The sequence below is a fragment of the Vitis vinifera genome, chromosome 19 (assembly GCF_030704535.1).
Source record: "Vitis vinifera cultivar Pinot Noir 40024 chromosome 19, ASM3070453v1".
NCBI classification, from domain to species: domain Eukaryota; kingdom Viridiplantae; phylum Streptophyta; class Magnoliopsida; order Vitales; family Vitaceae; genus Vitis; species Vitis vinifera.
In genome coordinates, this window is record NC_081823.1 from 145633 (window position 1) to 168313 (window position 22681).

A 22681-nucleotide genomic window follows, 5' to 3' on the forward strand; every position below is an offset into this window, starting at 1 on the left:
TTGTTAATCAATTGAAGCAAAATACCCATTTGTCAAATTTGTTGTTTTCTGTTTGTGTGGTTATTATATGCTGTTTGTTGATATTTTTCTGCGGATTGGGGGTAAAAATATAGCATAAGTTTCAAGTTTTTTGGGTGCCAAAAAGTGTGAAGTCAATTGCAATATGTAATCTCTATACCATTGGTTGGAAAGGTGTCAAATTCTCATTTATGTGTTTTTATAATTTGATTTATCATTTGCAATATTAAATCATATACGGTAAATAATCCCCATTGTTATCTCTCTGTTTCTCTGTTTATCTCATTAATGATATATATATATATATATATATATATATATATATATATATATATATATATATATTGGATAGATTTCTCTCATTTTAATGAAATTATTTGTCATTTGGAATGCTTTTGTGATGTTTTTTCATTATCAGTTTGTAAGATGATTGGGGGTTTTGCATTTAGTAGGTACTAGGTGCATCTAAAATCTGTGGCATTTGCGGTTGGTAAGAACAGAAGTTATCTATAATAAGATCATCTCTCTGCAGTCCATTTTCAACCTCTAATTACCTCCTTTTCATCCTCATTGTGGTCTTCAATTGTTCTCTCTTCTATCTCCTCCTCATTGGCTGCATCAAACATCTTTTTTTGTATCAGCATTGCCCAATGTACCATAGAGGTGATATGCAGATAATGGTTGCTGTAAAAATTGGGTCCCCTAGCAACACTCCTCTAGCATTTGCTTTATCACCTCCATTTTTGTATATCTAGTTGGCCCTGATAAGAGATGCATTTGTTCAATTGGGGTCTTTCAGTGGTGATTGAAAGATTAATGGGTCAGCTTTGATGATGGGAAGTCAAGTTGAATCAGTTGTTTAACTTTTTTCTTGTGGTCAGCGGTTTATATTTCTAAAGTTTTGCTAGACCAACTTTTTTTTTTTGATAAGTTTTGCTTGACCAACTTATTATTTCTAGTCTTACAAACCGAGCTTGTGTGTATAGCTCTATTAATGTTTTCCTTGATGGATTAATAGGTTTTAAGCTGAGAATTTTTTTCTAATAATTATTAATGCATTTTTATATAAATTGTTAATATTATGCAAACAATTGTAAATATTGGAACTGTAAATTATTAATTGAATGGCTCATGTCCTCTCTATCTTGCATGCACTTGCCACCATCCACTTTGATGTCAGAGCTTGGTCATTATCTTCTTCAGACCTATTTTCAGTAAAATCTCTCTTTAGCCCTATCCAACCTTTCAAATCTTGCTCATTTCTTTCCAGTAAAATTCATTTGGAAATCTAAAGCCCCATCTAAGATCAAGGCCTTTGCTTGACTAGTGGTCAACAAGAAGGCTAATATCAATGACTTGCTACAAGTGAGAAGTCCTTACAAAGCCTTTAGTTTTGATTGTTGCACTATGTGTGCGGAGAGTAGGGAATTGGTTGACCATCTTTTCTTACATTGCCCTATGACTTTAGGGCTATAGCATAGGCTTTTCAAACTAGCTAGACTCGATTAGGTTCCTCCTAGAAGCACAAGTGATTTAATGACTATCTTTTAAGGATTTAGGTAGTACAACTAGAGGCAAAATTTAGTGGCAAATTGCTTACCTCACTTTGATTTGGATAGAATGGAAGGAAAGAAATGCAAAGATTTATGAGGATATATAGAGAACTACAAAATCCATTTGGGGCCTTTGCATGGCTTTTGACAAATGAGAAGGTCAATATTAATGACTTGCTCTGATGGAAAAGACCATACACAATGCTTAGCCCAAAATGGTGTGTTATGTGCAAGCAGAATGGTGAGTTTATGGTATTATGGTATAACCTTTTTTGACTTGCAGGAGTTGATTGGGTTTCCACCTAGAAAGATGGAGGAGATATTGATTATAACATTTAGAGGTTTTGAGAGACTTTTTCAAGGCAAGACACTTTGATGCATTGCTAGACTATCTTTGATTTGGACCATTTGGCAGGAAAGGAACACAAGAATTTTTGTTTGTTTGTCACAAGTTTGAGTCGAGTAAGGATAGGTGGACTTCAGAAGCGCATTGGGACTTATTTTACTTCTCTTCTTCATTGTAGGCTTCTACTAGTGAATTGCAAGCATTTATTTGAGCCTTATTTTGCTAGATTGGAACCTTGTTTGTAGAACCACGAGATCGACAAAGGATTAACCTTGTGAATGGCTACCACTATTAGTAGGTTTTATCAAGCTAAATTTTGATGGATGTTTATTTGGCAACCCTGGGCAATTTGGGATTGGAGGGTTGATTAGAGTTCATTTTGGTAGAGTGTTAAAGAGCATTATCTAAACCTACAAGCTAAGGTTTAGCCATTGAGACAAAGATTCTAGCCCTTCTGGAAGGGTTGTTACTAGCAAAAACTTAGGGTTTTTCCAATTTTCTAGTAAAAGGTGATTTTGATGTTGTCATATTGTGAACGAATAAGAAAGAAAGAAGACTACGGAAGTTTGATTGGTGGTTGTTCTAGACTATTGACATTTCTTCATATATGGGATGCTCATTCTCATGGACTCCTTGCTTAGGCAATGACATGACAAATGCGTTAGCTGATCCTTCTTTGTGTAGAGGATTAGGTACTTCTTGGAAGGATTGCTTGTCCTTCTTTGGACATAATACTTCATCACACTGAAATCATTGTTTTCTTATAAAAAAAAAAAATGAAAAAAAAAAATGTGGGACCTAATTTATTTTTCTTCTTCTTGTTTGGCCTTTACAACTACAACTTGCGAGGGAACTCCTTTCAATGTCATTAAGCTCAATTGGAATATTGTGTCTGAATCATAAGGGTTAAAATAGTAAAGCTAGGAGCAAAGCTCCGATCTATAGAGAGTAGAGTCGCCTTCTTATGTATGTTTCTTTTGGCAATATATTAAGGTATAGGTCTTGTTTTGTACTTTGGGGAATTCATCCACTTGCTTTGTTTATCTAGGGTTTTGTATCTTAAGGGGGGATTCCTGGTCCTTCACATTACTTTCAATTTCTTATCAATGACTGGTTGTTTCTTGTAAAAAAGAAACTGTAAATAGTGGAACTGTTTTTTGTTTTTTCCCTACTCTTTATATAGTGAACCTTAGTGACTAAATCTATTGGATATGAAAAATAACAGAATAATCTGAATAACAAATAGCTTTGAAGATCCAAATCATGTATATAAAGGCTACTCTTCTCATCATAGCTTTCTTCATTTATCCATGATTAGTTGTTGACAGCAATTGAATGGGTTAGCATTTTAATGGATTCTGAAATAAAGGCTATACCTTTTTTTTTTTTGATCAGAAACGAAGAAAAATATATTAAAAGAAGAAAAGATATAAGAGAAGGAAGAGATACAAGAGAAGGAGAAGAAACAAGAGAAGGATGAGAGATCTTTCCCACAAAAACAAAAACTGAATAAAAGAGAAAACACCCAACTTTAGAAAACTAAATACAAAGAAAAACCCCAACACTCTCAAACTTTTGAAACGCAAACCGCAGTCCAGTTGAGTTGTAAAACACTAAGAGGAACTCCGTTAAAAGCTGCAGTACAAGAGGCCCAAAGAGAGGAATAGAAAAGAAGCAAGTCCCATAACATCTCTTCCGTTCTCCCCTTATCCTCAAAAATCCTATTGTTTCTCTCTTGCCTCACCATCCATAACAAAGTGAGGCAAGCGATTTGCCAAAGTGTCTTGCCTCTTAATGAATTCCCCAAACCTTTAAAAGCAATAACCATCGTGTCCACAATACTCCTTGGAGGGACCCAAGCCAACCCTGCTAGATTGAACAGCTTGTGCTAGAGTCCAATGGTAGCAGGACAATGAAGAAAAAGGTGGTCGATCGATTCTCCATTTCCTTTGCAAAGAATGCACCATTGAGGACAGAGGGATTTGTAGGGTCTTCTCAATTACAACTTGTCATTGGTGTTTACCTTCCCATGTACTACTAACCAAGTGAGGGCCTTAACCTTTGAGGGAGCTTTTGAACTCCACAAAAACTTGGCCGGAAGGAACAAGATAGGATTTGAGACTTTTGATAAGGCCAAGAAAAAAGATTTCACTGAAAACAAGCCTGATGATGAAAAAGACCAAACTCTTGAATCTGCCAAAGAAAGTGAGAAAAGCATTGAACTAAGGGAGGATATGATTTTCTGAAGGAGATCAATTTCTGTATCAGTAAGATTACGACGAAAATTAAAATTCCAAGACAGTAGAAAGAAATTGCCAAGGATATTTGAGATAGTGGGGTTTTTCACAGAAATAACTCTATAAAGACCAGCAAATTGAGAGCACAAAGTTTGGTTACCCCACCAAAGATCTTCCCAAAAACGGATTCTCTCCCCATTCCCCACCACTAGGCGAACGAAAGGGGAGAAATCCTGGAAAACTTGAGCAATAGCCTTCCAAGGACATCTGTGTGACCATCTAACCACCATCTTGGCGTCCCATCCATTAGGATGTGTCCCATAAATACTTGTAATAACCTTATGCCAAAGACCATTCCTTTTTCTAGGGAACCTTCAAAACCATTTCCCTAAGAGAGCAATATTTCTCAAAGAAATCTTCCCGAAACCCAAACCTCCCAACTTCTTTGGCCTACAAACAACATCCCATCTGATAAGATGATCTTTCTTCCCTTCCCCCGCCCTAGACCAAAGAAAATCCCTTTACAGCTTCTCAATCTTTGAGGCTATTGATATTGGAATTTTGAAGAGGAAGAGGAAGTAGCTAGGGATGTGAGACAAACTTGACTGAATTAAAGTAATACTCCCTCCCAAAGACAAAAATGCTTTTTTCTAACCATCCAACCTCCTCGATATTCTCTCAACCATCGGGTCCCAAAAGCCTATTGTCTTTGGGTTCCCTCCCAATGGAAGACCTAAATAAGACAAAAGCCACTCTGACACTCTGCAATAAAAAACTGAGGTTAAACTAGACAACAACTCTTGCCTTGTATTAATACCTGAAATGATGCTTTTTTCTAAGTTGATTTTTAATCCCGATACTTGCCCAAAAACCAAAAGGATAAGCTTAAGGTTTTGAAGATGTTCCAAAGAGGCTTTAGAGAAAAAGATGGTGTCATTTGCAAACTGTAGCAAAGACACTCTAGTCTTGTCCCTTCCCACAAGAAGCCCTCAGTTAGCCCAGTTTCCTCTGCTCTGATCATCAACCTACTTAGAACATTTGCTACTAAAGTTAAAAGGAAAGGAGAAAGGGGGTCTCCTTGTCTCAAACCTCTAAAGGCTATACTCTCTTGGTCTCCCGCTTCCTCTCCCTTCCTTCTCTCTCTCTCTCTCTCTCTCTCTCTTTGTTTGAGGGATGATTGATGCACTTTTTATTTTCGTAACACTCGGGTGTATTTCACACCAAGGATATTTTCTTTCATTCTTGACTAAGATTGGTGCATCGTTATAAATTGTTTTTTCACTTTTCCTGTAGTTTTGTATCTCTTCTGTTTTTCCCTTTTCCATGATTTCAAGATGGCTAAGTTCATGTGTTTTTGGATTTGCAGGTGCATTCAGACATCACAGGCAGTGCCCCTTTTCTTGTTTTAAATGAAAAGAAAAAAATGATGCTTTTACCATTGCTTTATCTACACAGAGAAGCTCTCTATCCTGGAAATTCCACTTCATGGACTGAAGTTCCCTCTGCATCTGCAGAGGTTGACTTTCCCCTCAAGAGATGGGTTCATGTGGGATGTGAGGTACATTACAAACACCCTTCAAATCACACAATTATCCATCTATGGATTAGTTTAAGGCTTATTTTCTGTCATCAATTTTCTCATAAAAATTGAGATTATTATATAACAGTTTTTTCTTAAATTCTTCAACAGTTGTACAAATAAATTAACTGAACTGATGGTGTATTAAATCCATGTTGCTTGAACTTGGGTCCTAGGATTTTGTTCATCTTGTGCTACACCCTTTATGTTTTGGATCTTTGATGCATAACATTTTAGGGGCAACTATACTTTCTGAAAATGTTTTATGGGGCGGCTCTTTAAGTAACTATGAACTCAAGTGCATACAGATTTATGATTCACAAATTGGGTGTAGATTTCCAATAAACGAAGCTTTATATATACAGAATGGCCTTTGTTAGCCTTCATGGATAGAAATAGTAGATTTATTTTTTCTTTTAATTTTTTTGGGTGTGTGTGCACAAGCCTGTATGTGGGGTTGGCTGTAAAGCTTTTCTCTATGGTGCATGCTATTTTCTAGTGAAAGATCATGGTTGATGCACCAAAGTTGGTCTCCTAAGGTAAGTGGGACAAGGACAGAATATATACAGTGTGATCTCAGTAAACCTATGGGATAGAGGTAAGTGGGACAAGGACAGCATATATACAGTGTGATCTCAGTAAACCTATGGGATAGAATGAGGATACTGAAAATTGATGGTTGGGAGATACCATCTTTATTTATTCTTTTGGATTGATTTTTTGTCCTTCAGGGAAGATTGAGAAGTGTATTGCACATAGAATTAGAGCAGTATTCATCTAAGACAGTATTAGTATGTAAATAGTGCTGTCTATAATTGGGTTTAAGGCTTGGCATGATTTTTAGGCTACATGTGGGTCATAGAATGAGATAGTTGTTGTATTCCATTTCACCCATTCCAATGTTTGGATACAGGAAGGCATTTTATCGTCAAATTCTAATAGGTCTGCAACACCTATGAAGCATAGTGGTAGAAATCCATCTAGAGATGTGAGTTTGCAAAAATGATTCCTTAATTAAAAGTGACAAGTTTATCCTTATAGTTGTCAGGCAAATCACAATGCTATTTTTTTTTTTTTCAAAAGAATCTTGCAAAAAGGGGCATAACCCGTAAGCACAAGAGGTATGATGAAAGCTCTTGTCTAAGAAGAAAATAAATATAAAGACAAGAAAATAACCTTCGCTGATAAAATAATAAAGGTCCAACAAAGAGCAAGAATCCAACCCTATAGGATCTCTAGGCCATTGTAATGATGACTTGAAAAAGACGTCTTTCAACCTCTGAGCGAATCTCCACACCTTTCACCTCCTTTTATCCAAGTCTTTCACATGCCAATTCAGAAGGAGATCTTTATTTGTCTAGAGAAGAACCTATTGAAACCCAAAAAATGTGAGTAAAAGATCTTATAACAAATTTGCTTTGTCACAAAGAATAATGATGTGGTTTGTCATCTCCTTTGCCATCTTACATAAATTGCATTTGTTAATTAAGGATCACTCTCTCTTCATCAACTGATGTAGACTAGTGTTTAAAGTTTATGGAAATTTCCCCTATATTTTCACAAAATTTCCGTGTTTCAAAGGTACCGAAAGGATATTATAGTGGAAATTTCTATCAAATGATTGTTGCCGAAACCCCAAGCCATAGTAAGGGAAAGCTAGATCTTTTGTCTTATTATTTATGCTTGCATATGCTATATTTAAGTAAATATCTATGCACAAAATTAATTATTAAAATAGAACTTTAGCCTAACACTATAATATATTAATGCATAAAATTAAATATCAAAATAAAACTTTGGTAAATAAATTAATTTTAATTATCTTATTTTCAAATGTGATTTAATTGATTGTTAAAAATATAAAACCATCATAATAATTTTTCTAAGAAGTCTTTTTTATATCTTTTGTGTAGTAATTAAATATGGCGAGAATATAAAGTTTTAAATAAAATTCTAAATATTTTTAAATATAAGTAATTATACTTATTTATTATTTCTTTTATGTCCTTGAATATTTTTAGATTAGATAAATCATCATTTTAGCATTAAATATGTTTTCAAGTTATACAAATTATTGTCAAATTTCACAACTATTATCATACATATATTGTTTTCTTCAATAAAGTGGCTTTAATATGCATGTTATTGCTTATTTTATTATTTCTTGGAGTTTTTCCCAACATTTCTATGAGTTTGATCAATTTTTGTCCAACGATATTTTTTTGTTTGAATTTCCTTTTAATATTTCCAATATTTCTGTAAAGTTCAACCATTGATATTTCCATAATTTTTTATATTCTTATCCTTGATCTAGAATAAAGATTTTTGACCTGGTAGTCTCCCAAACAAAGAAGAAGAACCCCACAGGTGCACTAGAACTCCATGCCTCCCTTGTAGGAAAGATATTTGCTCTTGTAGTGTAGAAAAAATTGTAATAAGACTTGCCTGAAGAAGACCCCTCCTTCGCTTCCCTCTAAACCATCTTGTCCACCCTCATCTCTAACACTCCCATGGAATGAATGAACTCCATAAAAGGATCCATCATCTCTAGCTCCCAATCTTTAAAAGGCCTATGAAAATAGGGTTGTAATGAACTGCATTCTTAAGTACTGCAAGATTCTTAAACTCATGGCTTCCCTCTAATGGCTTTCTGTAGTCCCATCCTAAAAGCCTCTCTTGCCTCCTATTACCCTTGCGATTCTCCTCCACAAGTTATTTGTCTTGGTTGCACATATCTCTAAAGCCACCTAGCAAATAAGGCCTTACTTATGGAAGAGAGCCTTCTGATTCAAAAACATCCCTTTTTTTACCCAACACCTCATTAACCCACTTATGAGGTGAAGCTTTCTCCCCTCAACTTGATTCTTACACAAGAAGTGTCTTTGTATCTTCTCCAAAATGCTTTTAATCACCCTTGGAATGACCATTGATGCATGAAATAAATTGGAAAGTTTGAAAGCGCATTTTTAATAAGTGTCAATCCACTTCCCTCAGACAAATCTTGATGGAAGCTAACTTCTTCCTAAAATATTCCTTTACTGAATCCCCAATAGAAGGTTAACAACATGATGGTAATGGTTAACAACACAATCTCCAGATTTTGATTGACTTTTTTGACTTGTAAAGCTATTAACTTTCCTAAACACTTACGTTATTAAGATCCATGATGTGTACTGGATTAACACTCTTCCTAATGTGTGGCCCCTTACCCTCATGTAGACACAGATTAGCAGTTATGGATTATGTTAAATAGAAGGGGGACTAAATAGTAAGAGAGACTCAAATTTGAGACCTCTAGTTAATGGTAACTCCGATACCATGTTAAGTTACAAATTGACTAAAAAGCGTGAGGTGTTTGGATATCGCCCTACAATGTTTACCGGGAAAACGTAACTAATTACATGCTTTAGCTACGTTTGTCTTTTGTGATGTTTTGTGTTCTTTTCTGGAGTGGCTTATGATTTATTTGTTGATATGTTCATGTTAGGTTGCTACAGATTTTATGCGGCTTCACATTGATGGCAAGATTGTGGGAGAGAAGCTTCTATCTTCCTTGTCTAACAATGAATCTGATTCAAATGGTTCAGGGAGAGTAACTTTGGTTGGTATTGGTGGAGATGATGCTGTACAGGGTTATATCCATAATGCAAAAATCTTGCCTTTAACATTTTCTATCAAGGATCACTATGTTCAGGTCCATAGAGAGTTGTAGTACTTGATATTCTTAGAATGTCTTCTTGTCAGACTGTAGAATCACTTAATTTCTTACTTGCTAAATATATTTATCTGATGCCAGGACCCGCCTTTACAACTATCTATTGATAGTTCAACTGCCTTAGATATTGAAGAGGACAGTGATGGTGTTTGGAGCATTGTTGGTGGCAAGGTATGACTGTATGAGAGGTTCTTTCTGAATAGTCCTGTCAGTTGTGTCCATTTCTTATGTTTGGATTAGAGGTATACTTCCTTGTTTCTTTTGCATTATTATTTGTGGAGTATCTAACAAACTGCATTTTGTCTCTGCACTTACACTAACTTCTGTATCTCTTATAATAATTGAGTGAACCCATTGAATTTGCCTTCAGTGGTGTTTTTTTCCGTGTTTTGACCTGTTTTAGTTGTTTCAACTCATCTAGCTTTAACATCATGGACTTAGTGTGTGATTGAGATTTTGCCTATCAAACTAAAGGGAAAGTTTTATAAGGCAGATATTGGACCAGCATTGATCAATGAAATGGAGACACAGTATTGGGCAGCCAAGAATGAAAAAATCAGTTGACCTGGTTTTAGGCCATATTGAGATGGATTAGTGGTGGGACAGGAACAGAAAAATTTAGAAATGAATGCATTTGTGAAGAGTTCGTAGCTGCAATTGGCAAGGCAATGAGAAAATCAGTTGACCTGTTTTGGCCCATGGTATCTAGATGCCTACTGAGACCAAAATATTTTTTGCTGTGCTTTATTTGAGTTTGGGCTGAGCTGAGTTGGGGTTACAGTTAGCTAAGGTTAAAGCCTGTCTAAAGCGTGAAGTATGATAATACTTGTGTTTTACATTTATGGTGTACATGTATCATATTCATAAAGTTAGCACGGGCTACAGAAATGGTCAACATCTTGAAAAGTTGACATCAACTGGGAAAAGTAGCTACATGGGGGAAGATCCTTACTTTGGATAGGCTCCAAAGACGAGGGTGTCAGCTTCCTAATTGCTGTTTTTTGTGTGGTTGTGAAGAGGAAAATGTAAATCACATTTTTTTACATTGTACAGTGGCTAGGGTTCTTTGGGATATTATCCTTGCTTTGTTTGGGGTTCATTGGGTGTTCCCAGAGACGGTCATAGAGGTGTTACTTAGTTGGAGGGGCTCCTTTGTGGGGAAAAAGAGGAAAAAAATCTGGAATTCCATACCGGTGTGTATTTTTTGGACGGTTTGGAAGGAGAGAAATAGATTAGCCTTTAGGGGGGGCTCTTTAGACATACAGAAACTCAAAAATTATTTTGTTTGTAACTTGTGGAGTTGGGCTAGAGTGTACATGGGAGAGGAGTCCTCTTCGCTTTTATTCTTTTTGGAGTGGCTAGCGGCTACTTAAGGGTCGTTGAGGATGCTCGTTTCTATTGTTTTTTGGGGTGTGGCTGCGTTTGTATACTCCCTGTATGCCTTATGGCGGTTTGCCCTTTAATACAATTTGTGCTTACTTATCAAAAAAAAAAACTGGGAAAAGTAACACTTTTATTCATTGTTAGTGTAATATATTGCTTGTAACCTAGAATCAAGGTTGCCTGAATTTGGTTGAAGCTCTTCCCTTGATTGAGCTGGTTTCTGGCTGATGCCTATGGGCTGAGATTAGTGTTAAGTTGAGCTTGTAAAGATTGTTTATTAGTTGTGTTGAGCTTGGACAAACCTAGGCCTGCCTCAGGCTGTTGAAGTTGAGAATCCTCTTTGTTCCTGTGAAAAGAAGACATGTAAATGCTTCACTGAGGAGTGGCATAATTCAGGTTAAAGATGCTGTAAGGACAAGGAGTGGCACAATTCAGGTTAGAGGTGCTGTAAGGACAAGGAGAAGACAAAAATGGATGTGGAATAATGGTCTATGACAAAGGATGAATCTGGATGGAGTGAAATGGTGAAATGGATTTGGATGTCCATGGGACACCAAATAATTTGGAGAAAGTTCTGTAGCAAAGAAAGAAAATAACAATCAGCAATAGAAGAGATGCAAATGACTTCTAGTAAGACTGATTAAAAGGAAACAAGATAAACAGGCAAGCAACAAGTGAAAGGTCAGAGCAGTAACCAGCTTTCAGTATTCAGTCTTTATAAATCCTAAATTGATTTTTTTCCCCTAGATTGCACTTAGAGGATGATTCTATCTTCCTAAAACACTCAAAACCTTTTAAAAGATAATAGTCTGGAAACTAACTGAAACAGATAAGGAAAAATAAATAAATTAGTAGGTTGGCCTTGTCCTTTCGTTGATTCACTTTATGTGTGGGTTGTTCTTTAGCTGTATCAGAAAAACTTTATCAAGTTGTAGTGATGGTAATGGCAATGGTAATGGTGAGGAGGTGGTGAAGCATACTGTGGGTAATGGTTTTAGTGGATGGGTTAAGGTAGCAGCAGAATGCCAGTGATGCTTCTGGTTGTGATTTGTTGCTGGAGGCAGTGGCAGTGGCCCCATGATGGCAGGCTGCTAGTAGCTCTGGTAGTTGCAATGATTTTGGCATGGTGTTAAGGTAGAGATGATGATTGACCAAATACTGAATGTGGTTATGGTTGCACTCTCTCTTTCGCTCTCTATACAAATGCAAACACAAAAATATCTATATATATGTTCATATATTGGTTTTCCTTTCTCCAATTTCAACTGCAGATGCACCAGAAACTTTAATGAACCTTGGCATAAAAAAAAATGCCTTTTGAAATCCTGAGAATAAAAGATTTTTAAGTTTTGAACGCTGACAATTGATCTTAATCTTTTTTCTTGATATAATTTCATTAATTGATATGTTTACCCGGGGAAGATTCTAAATTTCATTCATAACTGAAGCCTTGAATTTTGACAAAGTGGATTGGTGATGAAGAATAGCATTATAAAACTGAGTTATTGCTGTCTAGAAGCATTGCTGGTGACTGAAGTTTACCGAATGATACGGTCTTCAGGTTTGTGAAGATGAAGGCCAATTATTAAGGTTTAAGGTAAAGTATTGAGAGCATAAGTTGATGGAATTCCAGAAAGAAGGTTGTTAGAATTTTTTGGGTAGCCACTAATATGGGGCTTTGGGGTGTCAGTGAATGGCTAAAGAGGTGGAAAGAGGTTTCTGATTATGAAACAGGTTTTAGGTTAGAGAATTAAAGAAATGATGGTAGGATTTATGGGGTTAAACGGATAAAGTAGTGCAAATAGACAAAAGAAGTTAGGCAGTCATTCCTTTAATAATTGAACCTTCTAAAAAATAAGATAAACCAATATGTAAACAACACTCAGGTCATGCAAACCAGGGAGTTTTTAAAAGTCTAATAGGCTGGTTTTCAATGCAAGAGGACACTTCTAACTGGACTTGGAGGAGAAAAATAAACAAACTCATGTAGACCCTAGTGACAACAATCCAATAGCCAAACACTTTCTAACCTAGATTCTAAACTATGCTAATATGTGAAATTACTAAACTGCACCAATATGGATTGTATTAATATATATATATATATATATATATAACCTTTCATGGTGAATCCCTTAGGACTCTCTATGGGGACTCAAACCTCGGGGTGCTGACTGTGCCCACAACAACTAACACCAAGTAAATCAGGGTATTTAACCAGCAGCAGGATTCAAACCTGGGACTGTGCATCTTTAATATGGATTGTATTAATTCCACCACAAGGAAAATAAAATTTCTCTTCTATTAATGTGCTTTAACATCAAGCAGAAGGTTACTCCGTAAGTTGGGAAAAGAAAGAAATGATGAGTTTCACTTGCTATTACACATCAAGTGTTACTTCATTGCCTATAGATGGATATTTAGATGCCAGATACTAAAATGTTATACAAGTTATTTTCTTGAGATATGATCTGAAAATACTAGTTTATTATTTCTTCTAATGATTTTACTTGTTTCTGTTCACCAAATGGCAGGCATCTTGCCGCAGGAATTTTTCCTTGGATGTTATTTTATTAGATGCCTTGGGCCAGCCTGTGAACAAGGAAATAGAGGTCATTGACTTTAGTATCATTGTCTGCTGATCGCATTTTTTCTCCTCAGTAAATAATTTACTTACTTTGCATGGCTTCTTATATCAGGTTGATGCTTCACTCTTGTATGCTGATAATGGGGAACCGGTTGAGAAGCCAAATGATTCAGAAGCTCCTCTTCTAACGAGCTATGATGGGATTGAATTTTCTTCTTCTGATAGACCAAGTAAACTATCAAATGGACGTGCATCCTTTAAGCTCAAGATATCTCAGGTGCTAATATTATTATGCAAATGTACCTTCTGGATCTTACTGCAACTTAAATGACTGATGTTAATGTTTATCCAATATTGCTAGGAAGGTCCAGAACAATATTCTTGTTTGCTTGATTTCTAGTCGTTTGTGATCATCAGTCATTGGTTCCTATAAAGAGGATCGGAGTGAACAGATCTTGGCTTTCCGAGGATACAAAGATTAAGGTTGGTGTTGTGAATGCTTTCTGTAGTCGCTTCTCTGAGGAAGGGGATTGGAGGCCTAGTATTAGTGGTATGGTCTTTTCTTGTTGAGAAAGTGTATATGTGAGGGTTTTGAAGGCTTCTTTCTCGTAGGAAGAGGTTTTTTGTGCTTTGTCTAGCTTAGAAGGGGACAAAGCTCCTAGGCCATATGGTTACATTTTGGCTTTTTGGTAGTAAAACAGGGATTTTGTAAAGGTGGAGGTGATGGATTTCTTCAAAGAGTTATTCTTTGAAAGAAGTTCCTTTGTGAGGAGTTTGAATGCTATTTTTTTGGTCTTGATTCCAAAGAAAGGAGGTGCAAAGGATTTAAAGGATTTTAGACCCATTGGTAGGGTTGTCAGCAAAATAGTTTATGATTTTCAGCATGCGAGGGTAGAGGTGTCCAATCCCGGCACGGCCCAATGTGTTGAGCCAGCACGACCCACTTTAAATTTATGTTGGGCCGGCCCAGCCCATGCATGCTAAATAGGTGGCTCGACGTGACCCATAAGCCCGCGGCCTAATCGTGCCAATGGGCCGTGGCCCATGGGCCACTCGCTTTGTTAAAAATTTTAATTTAATTTTTTAAGTCATTTTGTCTTATGTTTTTTTCATTATTAAATAAAATTTCTTTTTGTTGCTTTAAACACCTCTAATAATTATGCTTTTTATTTTTTATATTTATATTTATCGAGTTTGTAATAGTAAAATTTATAGAAATGTTAGTTTTTGTTTTTAAAAATAGCAAAAAAATTATATTTGAATTTGTTTATTTTTTATCAATATAACATTAAATTTAAAATAATGGAATATAAAAGGAAATGAAATATAAAAAAAATAATTCTTTTATTCAATATTTCAACAAATTACATGAAAAAATAAGGAGAAAAAAAAGGTGAGAATTGCATCACTATAGTTTGAGTACATCCCAACTAGTTTGGCACCCACCCAACTATCAATATTATGCATTACTCAACCTTTAAAAATTAGCTACATTTAATAGATTTAAAAGAAATGAACAATAGCTATTGATTTACCTTTTTACCCCTCAAACTAGCTGTTATATAGTTATTGAGAGGGGTACTATAAACAATTAACATGTAATGAAAAGGAAAAAGTAAAAAGTGAAAAGTGGAATTTAAAAAGGCTAGGTGGGCTGGCATGGGCTGTTTCCTTTGGCACAGCACGGCCCGCTCCTTAGGGTTGTGCCAGCCCGGTCCGCTACAATACTGGGTCGTGCTAGCTCAACTCAGTCTTTTGGTGTGCCGGGCCATGGGTCAAAATGGGCGGCCCAACCTATTGGACACCTCTATGCGAGGGAAGGCAAATCTTAGACATGGCTCTAATTGCAAATGAGGCTATCGATTCAAGGTTAAAGAGCTCCGCTTCAGGAATCATTTGTAAGCTTGATATTGAGAAGACTTATGATCATGTTGATTAGAGTTTTCTATTGGCAATATGAAGAAAATGGGTTTTGGGCAAAAGTGGGTGGGTTGGATGAAGTGGTGCATTTTTTCAACTTCTTTCTCAATTCTAGTGAATGGGACCTCTATTGGCTTCTTCCATAGTTCTAGAGGTCCAAGACAAGGGGATGCACTCTCCTTTTATTTATTAGTGCCGGCGACGGAGGCTTTAAGTCAGTTGCTTGTTAAGGCAAGGGAATGAGGTTTCATCTTTAGGTTCTTGGTGGGTTAGAGGGGTAGTAGCTTAGTTGAGGTGACCCACCCGTTGTATGTTGATGATACTATCATTTTCTATGAGGCAAATGAAGAGCAATTTATGTATTTGAACTAGATTCTCATGGGGTTTGAAGTGATTTATGGGTTGAAAGTTAATTTGGATTAGAGTAAGATCATCCTAATATGGAGGATTGACAATTTGGAGAGTTGGCAGTTAAGTTGGGTTGTCGGATGGGGAGTCTCCCTTCTACTTATTTAGATCTTACTCTTGGAGCCCTGTTCAAGTCAATGACGATGTGGGAAGTGATGGAGGAGATTGTGCAAGAAAGATTAGCCTTGTGGAAAAGACAATACTTATCGAAAGGGGGGAGATTCACTCTCATTAAAACACTTTATCTAGTCTCCATATTTATTGCGTGCCCCTTTTAGTGATTCCAAGAAGGGTAAGTTCAAGGCTTGTAAAGTTCCAAAGAGATATTTTTTTGGGTGAAGGTGCTTTAGAGAAAAAAAACTCACTTAGTAAACTGGGTTAAAGTGTGCTTAGACAATAATAGAGGGGGATTAGGCATTAGGAATCTTATTGTTCTCAACATGGCGCTTCTAGGTAAGTGGGGTTTGAGATTTGCTTCGGAGAGAGACTCTTTGTGGAGGCATGTGATTGCTAGGAAGTTTGGGGAGGAAGGCGGAGGTTGGACTTCGGTGGTACTTAGGAAAGGTTATGGTGTAGGCTTTTGGAAAGCCATTAGGAAAACTTGGGAGGTTTTTAAAAGCAATGTTTGCTTCATTATTGGGAATGAAAGGAGAATCAAGTTTTGGTTGGACAAGTGTGGCGACACCTTGTTGTTTCTTAAGACAATTCCATGATTGGGAATTAGAAATGGTGGAGGCTTTTTCGTGCAGAATTCAAAAGCATTTGATTTGGTGTTAGATGGAGGATAGAATGATTTGGTCAGCCTCAAGGAATGGAAAGTTCTCTGTTAAAGCTTTCCATTCTTTTCTAACTTCAAGGGGTGTAGAGGCTTTCCCATAGTGGTTTGGTTTTTTTGCATGGGAAGCATCTTAGGGAAGGATCCTAACTTTAGACTGCTTGAAAAGAAGGGTTTATTTATTTATTTATTTTTTAGTAAATAGATGTTTTTTTTTTTGTGTAAAAGGGAGGAGGAGTTCATCGACCACTTGCTTCTACATTGTGTTACATTTCGATATTTATGACAGTTGATTTTCTCGTTATTTGGCTTGTAGTGGGTGATGCATTCTTCGGTTAGATTGATGTTGCTAAGTTGGAGTGGGGTTCAAGTAGGAAACAACAGAAGAAAGCTTGGTTAGCTTCCTTTTTGCACCTTATCTAGGTAATTTGCCATGAAAGCAATCAAGGGGCTTGAAGATGTGAAAACTTAGGATGAAGCACTTAAATATGCTCTTTTTGTTTTCCTTTTTGGACCATGTTAGGATTCATTTAGAAGGAAATCATATGTCTTTGATCGATATTGTAGATTGGTTAAGAGCAAAGTAGTTGTAGGCAGGTGATTTTGTTTTTGTGCCTTTCTTTATTTGTTCTTTCCACTTGGCTCTCTTTGTATACTCCTAATGTACGTTGGCAAACTTTAGCCTATCTTCTATCTATAATATTTTTCTGCTTACTTATAAATAATAATAATAATAAATAAATAAATAAAGAAGATATCCTTTTTGAGAAGATAAACTTATTGTGGATAGCCAATTTAGTCTAAAGAATGCAGCAATCACTTGGTTAAATCATGTCATTGGGTCAAGTTTAGCCTAGGTCTCTTATATGGGACATTGAGATGACAACCCTATACAAGCATGGGAACAACTAGCAATGTAAAGTTGTTTTTTTAATAGGCATAATAGGAATATAATATGCGCAGCCCCAACGACACAGGTAGCCCAACTACAAAAAGTACCCAAAGGTAATTACAAACCTACAGACATAGCCCTAATAGGACATAAGCACGTCCAATCAATTAACTGTAACAATGAAAGGTTATTGACCCCATAGGAACAGGGATTTGAAGAAAGACTCTTTCAAAGCTTGATCAGAACATCCTAAGTCTTTAGAAAAAATCATCTGATTTTGCTTTTGCCAAATACACCAAAACATGCATGTAAGCATCAAAAAGGGGGCAACATTATAGAAGAAGTATACAAGAAGTGGCCAAAGGTAACATTATAAACCTATAAACATAGTCTTATTGGGAATAAGCATACCCCATTTCTGAATCTAAGAATGACAGGTCATCAGGTCCAAATGAATCCCTAGATCATGCTAACCAACAAGCATATTCTTTATTGAGCAAGGAAGCACCCAAGTGACCTTAAATAAGGAGAACCAGAAGTGCCACAACATGTGAATGTTTCCATAATGGATGAAGATACGATTGGCTTACTTCTTTTGGTGTAGAAATAACACCTATAAACTGGGGACCTACCTTTTTCTTACATTGGCTGGTCATCACAAAGAGGCCAACCTTCAAAGAATCCCTTCAGCCCCATCCTCCTTTGGAGGAAACAAACACGAAAAGGCATGAAAGTAAGGTTTGGAATAAGGTCTAACAACAAAGCCCCACACAAAATTGTCCTTATAATTTCCTCTAACAGCATTTGATTGAACGTGTTCAACAGATACCTCCATCCAATCTTGAAAGCTCCACAAAGAACAAAGGTTCCAATAACCTTGAGCACACCCCCCTGCTTGCTTTCATCCTAAAAATATGCTACCCAAGCATTCTTTTGCTAATCAATACAAAAAGGATGGGGAAGCTTTGTCTCAATGAAGAATCTCCAAACCACACATCCAAACAAAACTTACACCTGAGACCATCAACCACTGAAACTCTAGTTATAAAGCATCCCACCCTTTGTTATAAACCTTGTTATAAAACTTACACCTGTCCCACACTAATTTCTCTTTCCCCTCCCTGGAAAACCAAACCCCCTCATCCTTCACAAACTTTCCTTTTATGATGTGCCTGCATGAACAATTCCACTCCACCACAAACCTTTGCATCCATTTACTAAGAAGAGCTTTACTCAACGCTAAGAGGCATCTAAAACCCAAGCCTTCCTTACCCTCTTTGAAAAAAATAATTGGCCACTTAACCATGTGTAATTTCCTCTCTATGTACCCTCTTAGGATAAGTACTGTCTTTCTCAATTAGCAAGCCTTTTATTGAATCTCTTCTCAACTGTCTGAGACCTAGTAGGACTTGAATGGATCTCCCAATGGAAGACCTGAACAGTTACTGGCAGTTGGCAACTTCCCCACCCTATATCCAAACTGTGATGTCAACAAGTCCACATTAGTTACATTCCCCTCTGGAACAGGTTCACTCTTCTCTAGAGTTGCTTTAACACCAGACACCCTCTCCAAACAGAGAAGAATCCATTTCAAGCACATCAACTGATAGCAGCTAGTTGGCTAGTGTTCTTATGTCATACTCAGCTTACCTCACCCTATGTGTTAACTTAATATTTTTCTTGTAAATGTTCTTATTTGGTATTGGGATTATCTCAGCTAATCTACCTATCTTCACTTTCTGGCGTGCATATAAAAGTTATTCTTCTGCATTATTGTAAATAATAGTAACACAAATTCCCCGGTAGTGATGGTAGTAAAATTATGCTTAAATGTAATAATTTAGTGAGACTTCAAGTTATAATTTTTGTGTACTCGGGATTAAAGTCTCTTAGAGATATTTTTTTGCTTAAAGAAAATGGATGTACCTCTGTTAGTTTGATGGTACATACTTGGTCTGCCCAATTGTATATTTTTGGTCTTAGGCAATAATAATCTGCTTTTGTACAGTCAAAATTTAGATTGTGGGTATGATTACATCCTGTTACCTGTTTAATCTGGAGCATATAGAAAGAGAATCTGTTATCAAGCAAGATCAGTTGGAAAAAGGTGTGAACTTCATTGATTCAGAAAATCTGAAATTCTAAAATATAGATGCACTCTTGGATTGTTGGAGCAAGATAAACACTGTTTAAATCCTACCTGTCCATTCAATGGCCACTTTTTGGTCTCAACCATAACCTTCCAATGAAGTGTTGAGGTTTGCTTGTCTACCTGTCAATGGCATGACTATGATTGGCTTAATTTTGGTTAACTGGGGAAGTAATCTCAAATTTGTAGTTTATCTTTAGACCCTTCCTTCAGGAAGCGTCTCAAGTATCTTAACTAGTAAAATTATTAATGTGCTTGCATAGGCGAACGCTGTCCAAACTGTTTATAGTCTAAATTCTGCACCCTGCTGTCAAACAATGGACTTCATTTGATTGTCATGTGCTTCACAGCCTTCATGTCATAGATTTATACTCCTGTTTAATTGGTGAAGATGTGTCCGTGATAATATGACAACTATTGAGAACTATATGCTCTATTGTGAAAATAGGTCATCTCATACTTGACTGATTAACTTTGATGTGTGCACCTCACTTAATATTTGGCTGTTTGCAACTTAAAGGAATCTTGTGATGGAACACACATAGAGACAATCTTTTGATTTTCCTTGTTGCTTTGGTACAAACTTTACTTTCAGTTTTCAAAAGTTGACAATTGAGATGTTTTCCCATTTTTACCAGAATATATCAATGATTCCTATTTCTTTTGCATATTTCAGCTCTCTTCCAAGTGTGATAATAGATTGTTCCACATTAAGTTTTCCATACCAAAAATTGGAACATATCCTTTCCTAGAGACCATCTCCCATTCAATTCATTGTATCTCACGGAATCGTAATACCCGGTCCTCCTCTCTGATGTGTAAAAGATCTTCCTCTGTTGTCCATCCTCTCAGTGGATCTCAGTCATCTGGGCTGGATGACCTATCATCTGATATTCAGCACAGTAATTTACGTGAATTAAAGCCAAGTCCATCATTAAAGAGGATCAAATCAGGACAAGAAAAATCATCTGCAACATTTATGGTTGATCCAACCATGGACCAACCTGATGAGGAATGCAACTCACATGCCTGGACTTCTAATCAGGTAATTCCTATCCCTTGTTTCTTCATTTTTCAAAACTAATTTTTAGCATCAAGCTGACTTCAACTACCTACTGATATATTGTTAAAGCACTAGAACTAGTTGTGGTATATTGCATGGACAACTGGTTGGGCTACCCATCTTTTAATTAATTATACCTAGGTTGGATTCCTGTCCTAATGTCTAGCATATGTCCTATATGGTGGTAGCAATTCAATTTTGTGGCTTTTGCACATGCACACACATCCACAAACACAAAGGCATATGCATATGGTTGTTGTTTTTTTTTTTTCTTTTTTTTCCTTTTGCTAATAAATCCGAGAAATTGGTTCCATTATTTATTTATTCTGAAATTGATCCAATTTCAGCCTAAGGTTACAAAAACTCATCTCCTGGTAATTTCTTATTTATATTGTATTTTCTGGAATAGAGCTATATTTCCTTTTCTTTGCCCTTGGCCTTTGCTCTTAAAATTGGCATTCCATGCATAGTTTCTGTCTACCAGGGCAATTCCTTTCATGTTTTCTTTAATGTATAGTCTGTTTGCCTTTAAAAACTCATCTTCCAAGCAGTGGATGTTCAATGAGTTAAATATTGGTATCATGTTTAATGTGCCAACTCCTCTTTGATGTGAGCTTTCATTGTATCTTTGAACTTGCAATTGACAATAAGACCGAGGTTCTTGAACTATAGAGAACTTTCTAGGGTAAGGAATTTCTGAATTCTGAGGTTCCCAAGGGATTTTAATGATTGAATTACAATTAGTTGTTGTGAATGACGATTTTCTTGGATTACAATTGGTTGTTATGAATGAGGACAAAGAAGGTTGGAGAAGGCCAAACATGGATGCCCTTTGGTAAAGCCTTACCTCAAGGCAGTGGCCCAGACTTTGGATGGTGATAAACACTGGAACGGTTGCATTCTATATATGGACAGAGCTTTGGGCAAGGATCCTCACTATCAATTACCTCTGCGGAGAGGGAAAGTTTTGACAAACTGTGCTGCATGAACATTGGGAGGCGAGGAATTAGAAAATTTCCTAGTCACACACTGCATGGCAGCTTAAGAGTTTTTGTTGTTGGTTTTCTTTCTATTTAGGTTAAGGTGGGTGCTCTTGGGAAGAAATAAGGTGTTTCTGTCCAGTTGGCATGGGCATGGTTTTAACTACCAAATTGGCTGAGTTGTATAGCCTCAGCCATGAAGACGAAAAGTTCGATACATGAGTCAGTACTGTGCAGTTCAGCAATAACTCAATCCTGACTTGATTATGAAATGTTTGACTTGTCCAATTTACAAGACAATTGGAAGTCTCAACTACACAACTCAGGTTTGATGAAAATGGAAGGAAAAATATATAATATCTACACTTCTCACATATTTCCAAATAAATCAAGAAAAAAAACCTCAATACATGATTAGGAACAAAAAATTCAAACTTGTTTATTTTCAAGTGATTCTTGACATGTCATAAATCACATTTCTTTTTATTAATTTCATTTTTTGTTTTCAAGATATACTAATTATAAAAAATTGGTATTGTCAGTAAAAATGCTTCCATAAGGTTTGGAGAGTTTTGAAATCTAACACTATCATAAACCAATTTAAATGCTTGCCTTTACAACTATTTAGACAATGTTAAATGTGATAGATATTTCTTAAACTAAAAGTTCTGTTTTATTGGAACTTCTAAAACTATAAATTATGTGTGGTGTATTTGGTGAATTTGGAAAGGAAGTTGAACCTAAGGATGTATTTGCAGATTATATAAAAAAAAATAGATATTAAAACCACGTCAAGGTCTAGTGGCTTTTCCATAAATAATCATAAAATTTAAGAAAATAATGAAACTTATTTATTTATTTATTTATTTTATAAAAGGAGACTATGAAGTAAAATACCTATAAATTCAATTAAAAGATGAACCACAATAATCTTCAAACCAAACTTTATAACAACTTTAGGAAAATTTGACTACCAAATGATCGACTTTATGTTACAAATACATTTCTTAGCTAAAAATCTATTGTTCTATTTGTTTCCTTAAGTTGAATTAACAATTTGCATGTTAGTATCGCTA

The 22681-nt window shown here is 36.1% G+C and overlaps 1 protein-coding gene across 2 annotated transcripts in view; it reads left to right on the plus strand.

The window, feature by feature from the left end:
• LOC100260583 (SH2 domain-containing protein A) overlaps positions 1 to 22681 on the plus strand; it is a 31062-nt gene that overhangs the window by 596 nt on the left and 7785 nt on the right. For both annotated transcript variants that reach the window (XM_010645753.3, XM_010645754.3), the window contains exons 2-7: positions 5521 to 5712; positions 9221 to 9427; positions 9530 to 9619; positions 13366 to 13443; positions 13531 to 13695; positions 20239 to 20607. In XM_010645753.3, coding sequence (XP_010644055.1) covers positions 5521 to 5712; positions 9221 to 9427; positions 9530 to 9619; positions 13366 to 13443; positions 13531 to 13695; positions 20239 to 20607 — 1101 coding nt within the window. The remainder of the gene's footprint in view (positions 1 to 5520; positions 5713 to 9220; positions 9428 to 9529; positions 9620 to 13365; positions 13444 to 13530; positions 13696 to 20238; positions 20608 to 22681) is intronic.